A 15,775-nucleotide genomic window follows, 5' to 3' on the forward strand; every position below is an offset into this window, starting at 1 on the left:
ATGAACCTTTGGAATTACTAAGATTTTGAATGAATAGGTTTACATGTACTTTTTGTAAGTTATGAAAATGCTGCTATTTGATAAGTAAACTATACAAAATATTTTAGTTGAAAAGATGTCTGGTGTGTTGATTAGAAACATGCTCTTGAAAGACTGGAGCATAAAATGAGCTGTATAGAATACTATACAATATTGGTAAGATAGTAAAAGTGATAATAGACTCCATAGTACAACCTGTGCCAAACTAGACCTCTGCAGCTTCTGAAATTATAGATGTGCGATCAAATGTTAGATATCAATAACATGTTTAGAAGTGCTGATCAAGTGCCAATGAAACACTGTCTTTTAAGTTAAGAAAAGATAATCAAACACATGACTTAAGAAAACAAAGGACAAAGAACTTTTTGTGTTTTATCACATAGATACATAGAGTAAGAGTTGCAGATTGTGATTTTTTATGGATCCATGTTGTTTTTCACTCCATGCATCCCTTGTGTGTTTGTTTGACCTGTGGCTTCAGTAATGCTGTCTCACAAAAATGTCTCTATAGGCCAGCATGGACTAAGCATAACATGTTATAAGCATTCATAGCATACCATTAACGATCAAAAAAAAAATAATGTGTTTGTGGAGTTAGGTGTTATCTTTTTGCACGTCTTCTATTGCATGGTATCAAAATAAATTATGGAGGAAAAAAGTTTTGCGAGGCCGTCTCGCAACATTCAAAAACATAACACTGCATGCAGTCAAATGTAAAGCACTTAAGTTTACTCACCTCATATTAAACAGACTTTATTTCAGTGTTTCGAGTTGGGAGGATTCTCATTACTGTCATGTTGGCCCAAACACGTACACACCTCCAGTTTTCATCGGTGACGTTTTTTCTGTACACGCGATCAGAGAAGAGATTTCGGTTTTTTTAGACAAAGTGAGGAGTATTAATGTGTGAAACAAGCAAACATGAAAATGTTTTTCAGTGCATTGGCTCCTTGTGTTTGGCCTTTTTTTTTCCAGCAGACATGTAATTGATTTTTTTAACAACCAGGTTCAATCCATAAAACCTGTTGTTTTTTTATTTTTACTTTTTTTTTTCTTACAGCTTAAGAGCCCAGATCAAATCTATGAATGTACCCATTCTTCTCTTGCTTTCAACTTTTTCTTTTTTTAAATCTTTTTTTAAATTTACGTCGAATGTTTTTAATGTAAATTCAGGGCAGGAATGTCAAATACATGTAGACTTATTATGTATGTTAATAACAGATTTCAGCTCTAGTCAGGTAGGCCTCACGTGGCCAGAGTCATGATCCAGATGTGTTTAAACACAACTTCCGATTCACTGTCAACATTATCTGGTTTGTTTGCTGTTGCATAAATGCACTTTACTGATCAGTGGGTCATACTGGCTGTGAAATACTTGGCATTTTGGTTTCTCTCTTTCTTTGCCTTTTTTTCAGGCTGTTGCTCTGATGTTATGTTTCTATATTATTACCTGTTCCCTGATGGGCTTTATGAACGATGGAAAGGGCTGGAGACACAGACATAATAACAACGTAGCATTCCCTTCAAGCAGAGGTTTGTGCCAATCACTGAATCCTTTTTTTTTTTTTTTTAAAAACAAACAGACGGAAATATTAAATTCAGAAGCATTACTTGTCCATTTGTGTCCCCTTTTTGGCTTTAAAATTTAAAAATGCGATATTTGTATGCCAGCAGCGGTCTGGCTCATTCAAACACATCATTCAGAGACGCAATGGGCACCAGCAAAACGAAGCTTGCCTCTGTAACCTCAGCACGACAAAAATCACAAAGGGATCCTGTTCGACTGTGATGGTTTCTTATCTTTCTCTCATAATTATAAATCCTTGTTCTGGGTACTTTTCCACACCTGAAGGCCAAGCTAGTTTTTGTATCATTCCAAAAGTTGTGTTTAGTTTTTTTGTTTTTAACCTTGGCTCCATCAGTATCCTGGACTTTCATCCACCCGGCATGGAGCTCTGTCACAAGAAGGTTAAAGACTTAAGACTTGCTTCTTACAACCTCTTTTGCCAGAATCTCACTCTCTAAACCTCACCATCTGGGTTCTATCACACGGAGCACCTGCTGCTGTGTGAGAATCCTTTAAACAGATTAAAGGAATTGCTGAGCCCTTTTGTCTGAGGGGATACAAGAACCCACACCAACCAGAAATGAGGCCATTTTTTTTACCCTCTGACCCTCCCATGGACTTGAGTGACCTGCTCCATCCTTCAAGAATTCATGTATGTGTTCAATATGTTGCACCACAACTCTGTTAGAGTGTTCGTTAGGTTTCTGGTTATCTGTGCAACTCTGTAGAGTTGAACTCTTATCTAGGTGTTATGGGGAAAGTAAAAAAAAGCATGTCATTACCTTGCAATCAACTTATTGCCATTGTAAATGTTCTGTTGTGGAGGTCGGTCCCACTTGGTTTGACCTGGTTCTTTCCATTTCTGAAAAAAAAAATGGACTGACAGCATAAGATAAAATATTCCAAATGCTAAGCAGAGTGCTGTTGTGGATTGGGTGCCTCTCTTTGATATTAGGAACAGCATCTTTTGTTTGTGTTCAGGAGAATTTGTGAAAGTCCAAAGTGTTATCTACATAAAGGGCTTTCTGGGACAGCATTTATATGTGTTTTAAGAGTCATCTGAACATATTGAGAAATGAGAGAAACGTCTTCTTGTGCCATTTTAGAAAAAAAAAAGTTTGAGAGTATTATGTGGCAAATATTGTCAGCAAGAGTGCCAAATAATTCCATATACTGAGCCAAAAGGCAGCCAGCCTACATAACTGTTAGATCACTGGAGAATAATGTCCCGTTTCCATTCCCCTGGAAAAGCTTCACCCTAATTGTACGACGTTTGAGCTCGTGTACCATTATTGTTATGCTGCCAGTCTGTTTTCTGCCTTTGTCACAGAAAGATCACATGATATTTTCTAACTGAAACATTGTCGATAATATGACAACAGCTACTTGTGGGAGGGAATGAGAGGACTGTCATTGTTTTTATTATTTTTTTAATACATTATTCATCGATAGATTTTACAGTAATGACTATTTAATGTAACTGTAGTACTGTGTTTGTAAAAGAAATTCAGTGAGTTGTGTTTTATGACCTCGTGGACAACCAGTGAAGTCAGCATTTCAGTGTTAATAATGGAATTGTTTTTTAAAGATTATTTTTGCGACGGCAACAAAGAGTCATTATAAATGTTCATTTTAACATCATTTGCCTTCTGTTCCATTTATTCTCCACGTCGTCTCCGTCCCTCTCCAGTGAAAAGGTCAACTCTTTATATAATTGCAACCAACACGATCTATGAATAGATGGAGCGCCAAATCTGAGCACATACAGTGACAGCAACAATGTTTGGGGTTCACCTGGAAATGATGCTCATCAGTGCTGACATATTCCCTCCAGATTTCTACGATTTATGGTTTGTCTGAGGGTTGATTTGTAGCAGGGTTTTTTCAGTCCACATATATGCAGAGTCCTTTTTGGCCCATTTTGTTACACAAGAGCATCACGGTGTCCACCTACAAACACGAACGTGTTCATTTAGTTAGAAATCAAGTAGGATTTCATAAGCAAAAGGCATTTCATATGTCGAAACTGTCATTTATTCTACCCAAGCTTATGTGGGGAAATTAATCTCAGTAATTGGTTTAATTTTGTTCAAATCAATAAAGGTTTAAGGGATCCAAAAAAAAAAAGTCAATATATTCTGAGATTCTAAGTGACTCTTGAGATACTGCAGTGGTGACCCAGCTTACTCCATGTGCTTTTGAGCAATTGCATCTTAATTCTTATTTTAATATACACAGTAAGTAATTAACAGTATATTGATTTTATTTATATCTGTGAAAATGGATTGGGATGACTGGGGGACAACAACATGAAAAGTCTCCTTGACATGAGAGGACATTACATATAAAACTACAGTCGGGTTCATGAAACCAGTTGAAATTGAGCATATTATAGTGCCACGACTCCAGCATTATAACACATAAAAGCCATCCAGCGTGGAGCCAGTCTGCATGGCCTCTTTTATCATCCTGCAAATACATCTGTAATCCTCGGACTTCAGCTGTACAAATGAGGAGGATGATATCAGCCACACATGAAAAATCATAGAAGCAAATGCAAGATTGGGGAAAATAAAAAACAGAAGAAAAACTAGATCATGCAAATCAAAACTACCCAGTATTCAGCCCCAGTACTGTGTCATAGTAAGTCTGGAGGCAGATTAATGTCGATATATTTGGAAGAATGCAAAACAAAACAAAAGTTTTTCCTGCGTGCTTGTGGAGATGACAGCGAAGCAAGGAGCCAGAACGTTTGCGTGTCATTTGCATAACAATAAGAGCGGTGATGAAGTAACTCCAAAAACGTGGCTTGTCAATTAGACACAGCTCTCGGTGCATTAGGACATCGCTGGAAACAGTCATCACCCTGAGGTCAGAAGGATTTGGAAAATGACATGTTGCCAATTTGAACTGATGAGCACTTCTCTCTAAGCCCCAGTTCATTTCCATATTGTCATGCGATTACAAATATATTTGGACAATCTGCTCTGGCCATGCTGCTTTTGTAAAGCACGTTTGACCATGAATGACCTCATACAAAAGCTATTATAGAGGAATCAAAGGCAAATACTTTCTATACATATCCTAATTCTATGTCTTGTTTCTAACCTGAGCAATGGTGTAAAGCCCTGCAGCATATACATTTAAGGCACATTTGATTCCTGCTGTGGGAGTAGGCAGCAGTGGATCTGAATGATAAAACTGTGTTGTCAAGGTAACAGGTTATTCTTAAGGCTGCGAATACATTGTACCGAGGATGCGTTTGTTCGACATTTCAGCCTGGAGAACCAACTTTATAAGCTCCATATTTGACTGGCTCTAGGTTGAACTGTGAATGTAACGTCCGAATTCATAATTTATAGCCATTTAATGGCCAATCTATCTTCTTTGACCTTATTGAAGCGATTCACTGAAAATCTCATTTGCAAAACCAAATCACCAAATCTTTGGGATGGACAGTGATTCTTATATCTTTTATCTCAACAAATGATGAACAAGGGAAAGGTGGGAACAGCAAAAGAATAGGGCTATACTGGAGCACCCTTTAGCATGGCTCCTGATGTAACCATGGATACCTCTATTTCATGGATGGAGTAATTTTAGCCAGAGTGGGATCAGTAGGATAGATATCACAATTTCTGCTTTACAGATCATATATGAAGACATTTTAGAAACCTGGTTACAGAGATAAACACATGCATTCATAATGTCACATCGCAACTGCGTTTATTGTTTATTGACCTGCATCATTCACATCGTGCATTGTCCTCGTGCATGGTTGGAAGAAGAAAACATCGATGCAGATGTCAGTGATAACTGTATTTGTTAAGGAAATGTCATTTATCACCTCTGAGCCACATTATTTAGGGCTGCACATGAGGTTATTAGAGTAATTTGGTAAAGCAACGAACAACATTTAAATGAATCCTTGTTAATTCAAGCCCAAGGGTATTGAAATGTTCACATTAACACAGTCATCTGGTGACAAATCAATATTTATGCAAATATCCTGGACAAATTATACAACGTCCAGCAGTCTGGTTGCCTTGACTCTGCTCTGTCTAATGTACTCTAACTCCATCTGCTGGTTTGGTTCAGTGGCCGCGCACAACTACACGCACGCACACACACAGGTTGCAGTTCACCATTTGCGACTGGCTCTTACAATTTAATTAATGCCTATAACATTAAATGTGAATCCTAAAACTGTAATCTGACTACAAAACACATTTCCTCGCTGATATTGGTTCTTTTGCACTGAGTATTATCTGCTTACCCAACCTAGAGGGACTTTCAGTCAAATGAATATGAGTACAAATAGTCATATAATGTTAAAGGGAAACGTATTATTTCTCGCTTTCAAATCCAAACAAACCAAAATCGAGTACTTCCAAAGGAGTGTGTATATTACTTTGCAATTAAAAACCCGTGGAAACAGCAAGTCAATATCATAAAAGCTAAATATGTATTTAAATACTTCACATGTACACAAAAGAAAATGCCAGAAGACGCAGCAGAAAAATATCACGTGAACACATCAATATTCCTGTTGTGTGTGGTAAAAAAATATTGCTATTTCATCGGAAATCCTGCCACATAACGTTATCATCAGTATTTTCATGTCGAACGCTGGACCCGGAATACGGAAGCAAAACCGGAAACGAGCGTCGGTTGAAATTTTCCTATCTGCGTTCTCTCTGTTGCTGCTGGGCCGTCAACTGCTCATTGCTGTATTTGGTGTTTTCCACCTCCTGGTTGGCAGAGAAATACGCCTTTTCAGCTCCCACCAAGTGCTGTGGCCTAAAGGTAAAGATGAACGTGTCGTGTCGTGGATGTGGAACGTATAATTTACCGTTAAACATTTAGATTGTGTTTATCACAACAACGCCTAGTTTAGCCACATTCCTCAGACAGCAGGGCGACGCAACTCTCCCAAGTACAGTTAGCTAAGGCTAACGCTAAAATGTCATCCAGCCAGCACACGTGATCTCTTTTAAAGTTTTTGGCTCGATGATGGCTCATTAAACGCATAAAAGACAATCCGTCATAAATGGGTGCAGTCCATAACTAACTTTGACTGGATTAGCTTCTACGTCTCTGGGTAGCATTCCTGTAAAGTCACCGCAACATGATTTTTTTTTTTAATCGAGATCTGGCTGAATGTTTTACACAACAGGAAAGTTGTAGGGCCAGTAATGGGGTGTGTCACCAGCGGGTTGGCCACCAGGTCTTCCTGGGAAGATGCAGTGAAGGACTGCAGCTTTGATAAGGCTGATGTGCAGAATGTGTTCAACCATTACTGGCATAAACAGGAACAGCTGTTCTATGTTTATTCCACAGCTTTAGAATATATTTTGGGATTTGTGGCGTTCAGTAAGGAAGTTTATAATGCAAAATGCATTTCATCCCAGGAAAGAATTTAATTCAAGTCATGTGGTATTGCTGCGAATGTGTAAGGGTGTTTTTTTATGTGTGCGCGCGCGTGTGTGTATGTGTGCGCGCAGATCAGCTTTAATGACTAACTCTGAATTTTTTTACTTTTACTTCTTTCTTTTGGAGGAAAAAAAAAGTGCTTTTTTAAAACTCTTAGCTGTCATAGTAGAAACGGGACCCAGACAACAGAGGAGCACTTAGCAATCAATCAATCAATCAATCTTTATTTATATAGCGTCTTATACAATCAAAATTGTTTCAAGGCGCTTTCCAGAATCCCAGGGCCTGACCCCAGACAAGCAACAGTGGCACGGAAAAACTCCCCTTTAACAGGAAGAAACCTTGAGCAGGACCAGGCTCATGTAGGGGGACCCTCCTGCTGATGGCCGGCTGGGTAAAGAGAGAGGAGAAGGGGGAGGACAGGTAGAGGATAGGATAGGTAGGAGAGGAGAGGGGTAGAGGAGAGGAGAAGTAGAGTGGAGGGGAGGTAGAGGAGAGGAGAAGGCGGAGGAGGGGAAAGAGGAGAGGAAAGAAGAGGAGAGGGAGAGGAAAAGGAGAAGGGGGGGAGAGGGAGAGGGAGAGGAGAGGCACAGAGCACAGAAACACACACAAAAAATATGATGCACAATCACTTCAGCGGGGCCGGAGGTCATTATGCAGCTCCGAGGGCGGCGATACCTGTAAATAAATAGAGGGGGGGGGGGGGAAGCAGAAAAACTACACAAGAATCAGCATAACTAGTCTGCTTGATGAGGAGAGGAAGGAGAGGAAACCATGACCCAGTGGAGTGACAGAGGCCTGTCAGGTGATCATGTTTCCGGACCCCGGCAGCCTTGGCCTATAACAGCATAACTAAGATGTGACCTAACGATTAGACGACCCCCTAAGTATGATAATTTGTCTGTCTATGATAGTAACTGGAACTACTGAATTAGTAACAATCAGGTTTTTCAAAGAGGTAGGTTTTGAGTCTGATCTTAAAAGTAGCGATGGAGTCAGCCTCCCGTACCTGGACATGGGGGATGGTTCCATAGCAGGGGGGCCTGGTAGCTAAATGCTCGGCCCCCCATTCTACTCCTGGAAACTCTGGGAACCACAAGTAGACCAGCATTCTGAGAGCGGAGCGGTCTATTGGGCTGGTAAGGTATCACTAGCTCCTCCAGGTAGGATGGAGCTAGGCCTCTGAGGACCTTGTAGGTCAAAAGAAGGGTTTTAAAAATTATTCTAAATTTAACGGGCAGCCAATGAAGCGACGCCAGTACAGGAGTTATGTGATCTCTTTTGTCAATACCTGTCAGAACTCTGGCTGCAGCATTTTGGATCAACTGGAGGCTTCTTAAAGAGTTGTTTGGACACCCTGATAATAAGGAGTTACAGTAGTCCAGCCTGGAAGTAACAAAAGCATGAATTAACTTTTCAGCATCATGGTGGGTCAGTAGTTTCTAATCCTTGTGATGTTCCTCAGGTGAAAAAAGGCACTTCTAGAGACTAATTTAATGTGTGAGTTGAAGGAGAGATTTTGATCAAAAGTTACTCCTAGATTCCTCACAGAGAGACTAGATGTTAATGAGATACCATCTAGAGTGATCATGTGATCTAATCTATCCCTGAGAGGTTCAGGACCAAACACCATGACCTCAGTTTTTCCTGAGTTAAGGAGGAGGAAATTTGAAGACATCCAGGACTTTATGTCTTTAAGACAGGTCTGGAGCCTCACTACCTTCTCTGTCTCCTCGGGTTTCATGGATAAATAGAGCTGAGTGTCATCAGCATAACAATGAAAATTTATCCCATGCTGCCGAATAATGTTCCCTAAGGGAAGCATGTACAATGTGAAGAGGATTGGTCCGAGTACAGAACCTTGAGGAACTCCATGGCTAACCCTACTGTATGAGGAGGGAACACCATGGACATGAGCAAACTGGTATCTATCAGATAAGTATGATCTAAACCAGTCTAGTGCTGTCCCTTTAATCCCAATCACAGGTTCCAGTCTATGTAACAGGATGCTGTGATCAACTGTATCAAAAGCAGCACTGAGGTCCAGCAGAACCACCATAGAGACCAGTCCATGATCGGAAGCTATGAGAAGATCATTAGTGACTTTAAGAAGTGCTGTTTCTGTGCTGTGGTGAGCTCTAAAGCCTGACTGAAACATCTCAAACAGGCTGTTCCTCTGCAGGTGCTCCAGTAACTGAGTCACCACCACCTTCTCTAGAACTTTAGAGATAAAAGGAAGGTTGGATATTGGCCTATAATTTGCCTAAGACATGAGGGATCCAGTGATGGTTTTTTAAGCAACGGCTTAATCACTGCCACCTTGTAGGACCGGGGTACATAACCTGACACTAAAGAACCATTGATCTGGTCCAGGATAGAACTGCCTATCAATGGTAAAACATCCTTCAACAGGTGTGTTTGGATGGGATCTAAAAGACACGTGGTGGTCTTGGATTTCTGAATTAGCGATGACGCCTCAGAAAAATATATAGGGCTGAAGGAGCTTAAGGGCTCGTTGGAGACCCTGCATGTTCCCACAGTCAGCACATCTGGTGATGGTCCAGTGGTAGGGATGGCCTGGTTAGCTTTCTCTCTGATAGCTAGAACTTTATCAGTGAAGAAGCTCATGAAGTCTTCACCACTAAGGGAAGAACGGATACGTGGATCTAAAACACTGTGACTCTTGGTTAATTTGGCCACAGTGCTGAAAAGAAACCTGGGGTTGTTCTTATTTTCCTCAATCAAAGAAGAAAAATAAGCTGTTCTAGCCTTGCGAAGGGCCTTTTTGTAAACTAATAGACAGTCTTTCCAGACTACATGGTAGCTGTCTATTTTACAAGAATGCCACTTCCTTTCCAGTCTTCGCACTTTCTGCTTGAGGGTCCTGATATGTGAATTATACCAGGGGGCACACCTCCTCTGATTTACTATTTTCTTTTTCAGGGGGGCAACAGAATCAAGCGTGATTCTCAGTGAGGTTGCTGCACCTTCAGCAATAGAGTCAACCTCAGCAGGGCTAAGATTATAATGATTGATCCCTGGGGAAACACACGGTGGTCCTGGGATCAGCACAGGGATCACTTCCTTAAACTTAGCTACAGCATTATCTGAAAGACATCTGCTATAGTAAGACTTTGTTCTGAGGATAGAAGAATCCTTAATCATAAATGTAAAAGTGATCAAAGAATGGTCTGACAGGACTGGGTTCTGAGGGAACACTGACACATGTTCTACCTCAACACCATAAGTCAGAACTAGATCTAGGGTGTGGTTAAAGCTGTGAGTTGGTTGGTTTATCTGCTGGAGGAAACCAACTGACTCAAGTAATGAAATGAAGCCATTTCTAAAGCTGTCATTTATAACGTCCATATGGATATTAAAGTCTCCAATGATAATGACTTTTTCCGTTCTAAGGACCAAGTCAGATAAGAAATCAGAGAACTCAGACAGGAACTCTGAATGTGGCCCAGCAGGGGGCCGATATACAACTACAAACAGAAGTGGCTTTTCTGTCCTCCAGTTCAGATGAGTGATGCCAAGAGTCAGGCTTTCAAATGAACTGGAGCCATGTTTTGGTCTGGGATTAATTAATAACTTGGAGTGATAGATTGCTGCCACTCCCCCTCCTCGACCAGTAACAGGTGGAATATGATAATTAAGATGGGTAGGAGGAGTAGATTCATTTAAGCTCACATATTCCTCCTCCTGAAGCCAGGTCTCAGTAAGACAGAATAAATCAATGTGATGATCCGCTATCAGGTCGTGCACTAACAGGGATTTACACAAAAGAGATCTAATATTTAACACTCCACACTTAATTGTGATATTAGTTTCTCCAACTTGTGCTTCAGTATTAATTTTAATAAGATTTTGGTGATTGACCGCTCCCCCACTCTGTGCTTGGTGAACTTTTAACCGTGGAACAGAGACTACCTCTATAGTGTTAAATATGTTATTGTTGGTGGATGAGGGTTCTAAGGAAGCAGCAGAGAGGTGTGTAAGACTACAACTCTGCATCCTGGTCTGGACCCTGGATTGTCAGGTCACTTTGGGTCTAATAAAATTAGCCAGATTACTAGAAATGAGAGAAGCACCATCTCGCGTGCGATGGACACCGTCTCTCCTAATCAGACCAGGTTTTCCCCAAAAGGTGCTCCAATTGTCTATAAAGGCCACCTGGTTATCGGGGCACCACCGTGACAGCCAGCGACGAAGCGATGACATGCGGCTAAACATCTCATCGCTGGCCAGATTGGGGAGGGGACCAGAGAATGCTACGGAGTCCGACATCGTTTTTGCGTAGTTACACACCGACTTCAAGTTAATTTTAGTGACCTCCGACTGACGAAGCCGGGTGTCGTTGGCTCCGACGTGAATAATAACTTTACCAAATTTACGATTACGTCTCGCCAGGAGCCATAAATTTGTTTCTATGTTGCCCGCTCTGGCCCCCGGAATGCACCTAACTATGGTCGCTGGAGTCGGCTTCACGTGGCGCAAAACAGAGTCGCCAATTACCAGGGTCGGTTTCTTAGCGGGTGTGTCGCCGAGTGGGGAAAAGCGGTTAGCCACGGGAAGTGGTTAGTGGTGCACCGTGGGCCTTTGTTTTGGGCTACGCTTCCTACGAACCGTCACCCAGCCGCCCTGGCTAGCCGGCTGCTGCCGGGGGACCGCTAGCTGTAGCTACGCTAGGCAGCTCCGCAGCAGCTAGCTTACCCTGGCTACATGACGCAACTCCAGCTAACTCCAAACTGCGGAACCGCGTCTCAAGCTCGCTAAGTCTCACCTCCATAGCCATAAATAAACTACACTTTCTGCACCTATTCCCTTCACTAAGGGAGGCAGAGGAGTAACTAAACATTTCGCACTCTGAACAGACAAAGACACCGGGTGAAACAGACGGTGAGGCCATGCTAACGCTAGTGATCGGCGAAGCCCTGTATTTGTTTAATATGGGTTGTTTCTCACTGTTGATATCGGGTGACTAGAATGTCTCAAGTGTTCAAAATTTTAAGTAAAGTGAATACAACACACCAAGTGTTCAATATTAAGTGAATACAACACACCAAGTGTTCAATATTAAGTGAATACGGCACCCCGTGCACAATGCAACCAACGAACGATAGAGGAGACAGGAAGTGACGCAATACTCACTTGTGTGACGCAAGAACTCTTCTTTTATTAGAAATTAGCTTTAGTTCACAACGAAATCCCACACCAAATTAATCCTGAAGTAATTCCACGGGTGGACGATTTCCTGAGGTGGATACGTCCAAGAACGCAGAAAAGTCAGGCCGAAAAAAACAGTCATAACTTGGCTGATCAGAAGATAAAACAGTTAACCAGGCTGGTCAGGAACAGGCAAGGTCGATACCAGGGAGGGTTAAACACCTGAGGGAAGTACAGGTGTGGCAGCTCGTGTGCTGGCTTGTGCTGATCAAGACAGATTGTGACACATTATAACGACAGCGGGATATGTAACCGGAAGTGATTGTTGTAAATGAGAAATATTTTAGGCTGCACAGAAATCTGAATAAATGTTTAAATGCATCCAGCTGAAGTTTCTTCTTTTCTCTGACTCCCCAGAGTTGATTCAAGATGTTTCTGGCTCAAAAGCTTCTGGGTGGCTTAGTTAATGTTATTGGGTGAGAATTTGCACAATCTCTCTTTATTCAGCCCAATTATCTCCATCATGTATCATTTCTGTCTTGTTTGACCGGTTTCTTTTCTTTTTTAAAGCAACATTGACCCCTCCCAGTTTATTCCCTCCGAACCTGTGAGTAACCTCCCCGATTGAAGCAGCTCTCTCTGAGTGGCGATCTGGTAAATTGACTTGTGTTTCCTGTCTTGTGAAGCCACCACCACGCAGGCCGGCTGTGTATGCAGAGCAGAACGAGAGCGATGAGGAGAGACAGTTCCGCAAAGTCTTCCAGCAGCTCGCTGGGGACGTGAGTGCTGTCCCACCGTTAGCCAGCAGTTTTTCACACTTCTGCATGTCTTCCTGTTAATTCCTGCTCTTACATTTCGGAATCCTTGTTGTGTAGGACATGGAAGTGAGCCCAGCAGAGCTGATGAACATCCTCAACAGAATCATCTCAAGACGTAGGCTGCTTTTGTGCACTTCATACGTGTTTGTTTGTGTGTTCCCTTGTGATACATGATGACTTGCATCAGTTAATCCAGTGTTTAATTTTGCAAAAGCAGGACAAATTCAACATTCTGCTGCAGGATACACACACCCAAATCACTGATCCCTTCTGTGAACCTGTTTTTGTATTTCAGATGCTGATCTAAAGACAGATGGCTTCAGCATTGAGTCTTGCAGAAGTATGGTGGCAGTCATGGATGTATCCTTTAATCACAGTTACCCTCGGACTCACTTCAGAACTCTGTCAGCGTTAAGCATAGTTGAATTTATCTGGAAAACATGTTGTACTGTGGGAGCATGTGTTAGTTTTTGTAGAAACCCACCTGCCGTTTCAGCCAGCAATGAGGGATGATCTTCATTTTCTACAGTCAGTCCAGCACTACATGAACATAAAGACTTCGAGAATACACCCTGAGCAAACACAGCCACACAGTCAGGTCACTGTCGTCTTGCTGTTTGTTGTCCTTAGTGGTGTTTTTTAGAGTGACAGCACAGGCAAACTGGGATTTCATGAATTCAAACATCTCTGGAACAATGTAAAGAAGTGGCAGGCAAGTACAGATGGCCGGTTACAACACAGCAATGCTGTTATTGACATGTTCACATACAGTTTGAATACTGATTCATATTTTTATTACCGTAAACCTTAGAGCTAGGCTCTGTAGGCAGTATGGTGATGGGCAACAGTAAAGAAGTAATGTTAATCTGCCATTCCAAGACTGAATAAAACGACATATACGTTATAGTGACTTTGTTTCCTCAACAGTGTTATAAAACTCCAGACTACCGTCATTTAGCATTCCGCTTGCATGCTGAAAGAGAATGTTCTGGGGTGGAGGCTGTAAATCAGTTTACCTCATTTCTTGTTGTCTATTTGCACATTATAATAAAAAGATAAAGGCCTACAAGATGCTGAGATAATAGCATGAAAAACCACATAGTTTTTGCCTGATGATCCAGCACTGCTGCTGACTGATCACAAACCAGGAAATACCAATAACTCAACTTTTTTGGTACTTTTTTTTTGTGGGGGAGGGGTTGCTGCAATTGGTTGCCTGAAAATATAAATGGTCACTTGTTTTGCCAGTTGCTATTTGTAGGTTGCTAGTTTGTGCATATGATCCCTGTCCTAAAATTGTGTGTTTGTTTAGGGGGTCTACAAGTCCTATGATACAGACGGCTCAGGTCTCATCAGTGCACAGGAGCTACCAAAAGCCTTCACAGCTGCTGGTGAGCATAGTTTAATAACTCGGGCTTTAACAGATGCAGAGTAACCAACACCTGTTGCTAACGTGGAATATCCTATGCTCTCTCACACACACACTACACATATGTGAGTGAGAGGTGATTCTAAATAATGTCCATGAGGGCCCCTCATATATAACATATGTATATTGGACTTGTAAATGTGTGTCTTCTTCAGGATTCCCTCTCAACGATCAGCTGTTTCAGATGATCATTCGCAGATACAGCGATGAAAATGGGAACATGGATTTTGACAACTACATCGGCTGCCTCGTGAGGCTGGACGCCATGTGTCGTAAGTTTACGTTGTGAAATGAAGCGGACGCACTGAAAGGGGAAGATTTATCAGGACAGCAACAGAGACAGACAGATTGTTCCTTTCCCTCATTCAGGTGCCTTCAAAACTCTGGATAAGGATAACAACGGGACCATCAAAGTCAATGTTCAGGAGGTAACACGTGATCTGAATGAGTTTTGGTTCTGGAAAAAGGAATAGGATGTTTATACAAAACAATGTTCCTCTCTTTTCCCAGTGGCTTCAGTTGACGATGTACTCCTGAGTCTGGACGAGGTCCCTCTGGCTCGTTCTTTGCAACCACTTTTACAGCCGAATATCTTAGCAGATCCCTGTGCGTGCAGGTTTATTTTATATCATTGGGATTGTGCATTTACATTATATTGAACAGGATGGTGCACTGACGGTGCTTATTTGAGGATCTTCATTGAACAAGGCCATATTGCGTAACTGCATAATTTAATGAACATCAGCAAATTTGCCATTCTGGTTGCATGAAAAACGTATGATTTTTTTAAATTATGGTCATTGTATTATATACCATTGAAAGTAACTAGGTTTTGGGTTTGTTTATTTTCTTCCATTTTTAATCGCTGGTTCATTTAGTTGGGCTTTAGCATTATCTATAGTCTGCCTCAGCTCATGGACAGCTTTTAATATCACTGTACCATTTAAATAGGACTTGGTCAAATCATTCACCTGGGATCATCGGTAATATGTGTGCCACTTATATGCATGAGGCCAACACTGATTATTACGAAGCGTGTTTAACCATGGAGTTAGAACCACTGTCATGTTTCTGTTACTGAGAAGGCTCAGTGAAATATACTTGTGCCATAGTTGGAATAAAAGAGTGTGAAATGTGACAAATTTGATGGCGCTTACAATCATATATTTTGTACAAAAGTCATTGAAAACGCAAAAAGTTCAAATGAAACAACAGTTGGTCAAATAATGCTGTTAATGTGTCGGTATCAGTGTGTACCCCTTCAAAATAAAGTTACACCATATAAACAATATTTGCGGAATATTCTAAAAGATTAAAAGT

The 15,775-nt window shown here is 41.3% G+C and overlaps 1 protein-coding gene across 1 annotated transcript; it reads left to right on the forward strand.

The window, feature by feature from the left end:
* The first annotated feature begins 6,258 nt into the window (after nt 1-6,258).
* capns1a (calpain, small subunit 1 a) lies at nt 6,259-15,767 on the forward strand. Its single transcript, XM_029848388.1, has 11 exons — nt 6,259-6,412; nt 12,626-12,684; nt 12,779-12,815; nt 12,895-12,987; nt 13,084-13,141; nt 13,322-13,386; nt 13,670-13,738; nt 14,339-14,417; nt 14,611-14,727; nt 14,825-14,883; nt 14,966-15,767. The coding sequence occupies exons 2-11, from the start codon at nt 12,638-12,640 to the stop codon at nt 14,990-14,992; spliced, it is 651 nt and encodes a 216-aa protein (XP_029704248.1). The 5' UTR covers nt 6,259-6,412; nt 12,626-12,637; the 3' UTR covers nt 14,993-15,767.
* The last annotated feature ends 8 nt before the right edge of the window (nt 15,768-15,775 follow it).

The sequence above is a fragment of the Takifugu rubripes genome, chromosome 15, assembly GCF_901000725.2.
Source record: "Takifugu rubripes chromosome 15, fTakRub1.2, whole genome shotgun sequence".
In the NCBI taxonomy this organism is placed as follows: domain Eukaryota; kingdom Metazoa; phylum Chordata; class Actinopteri; order Tetraodontiformes; family Tetraodontidae; genus Takifugu; species Takifugu rubripes.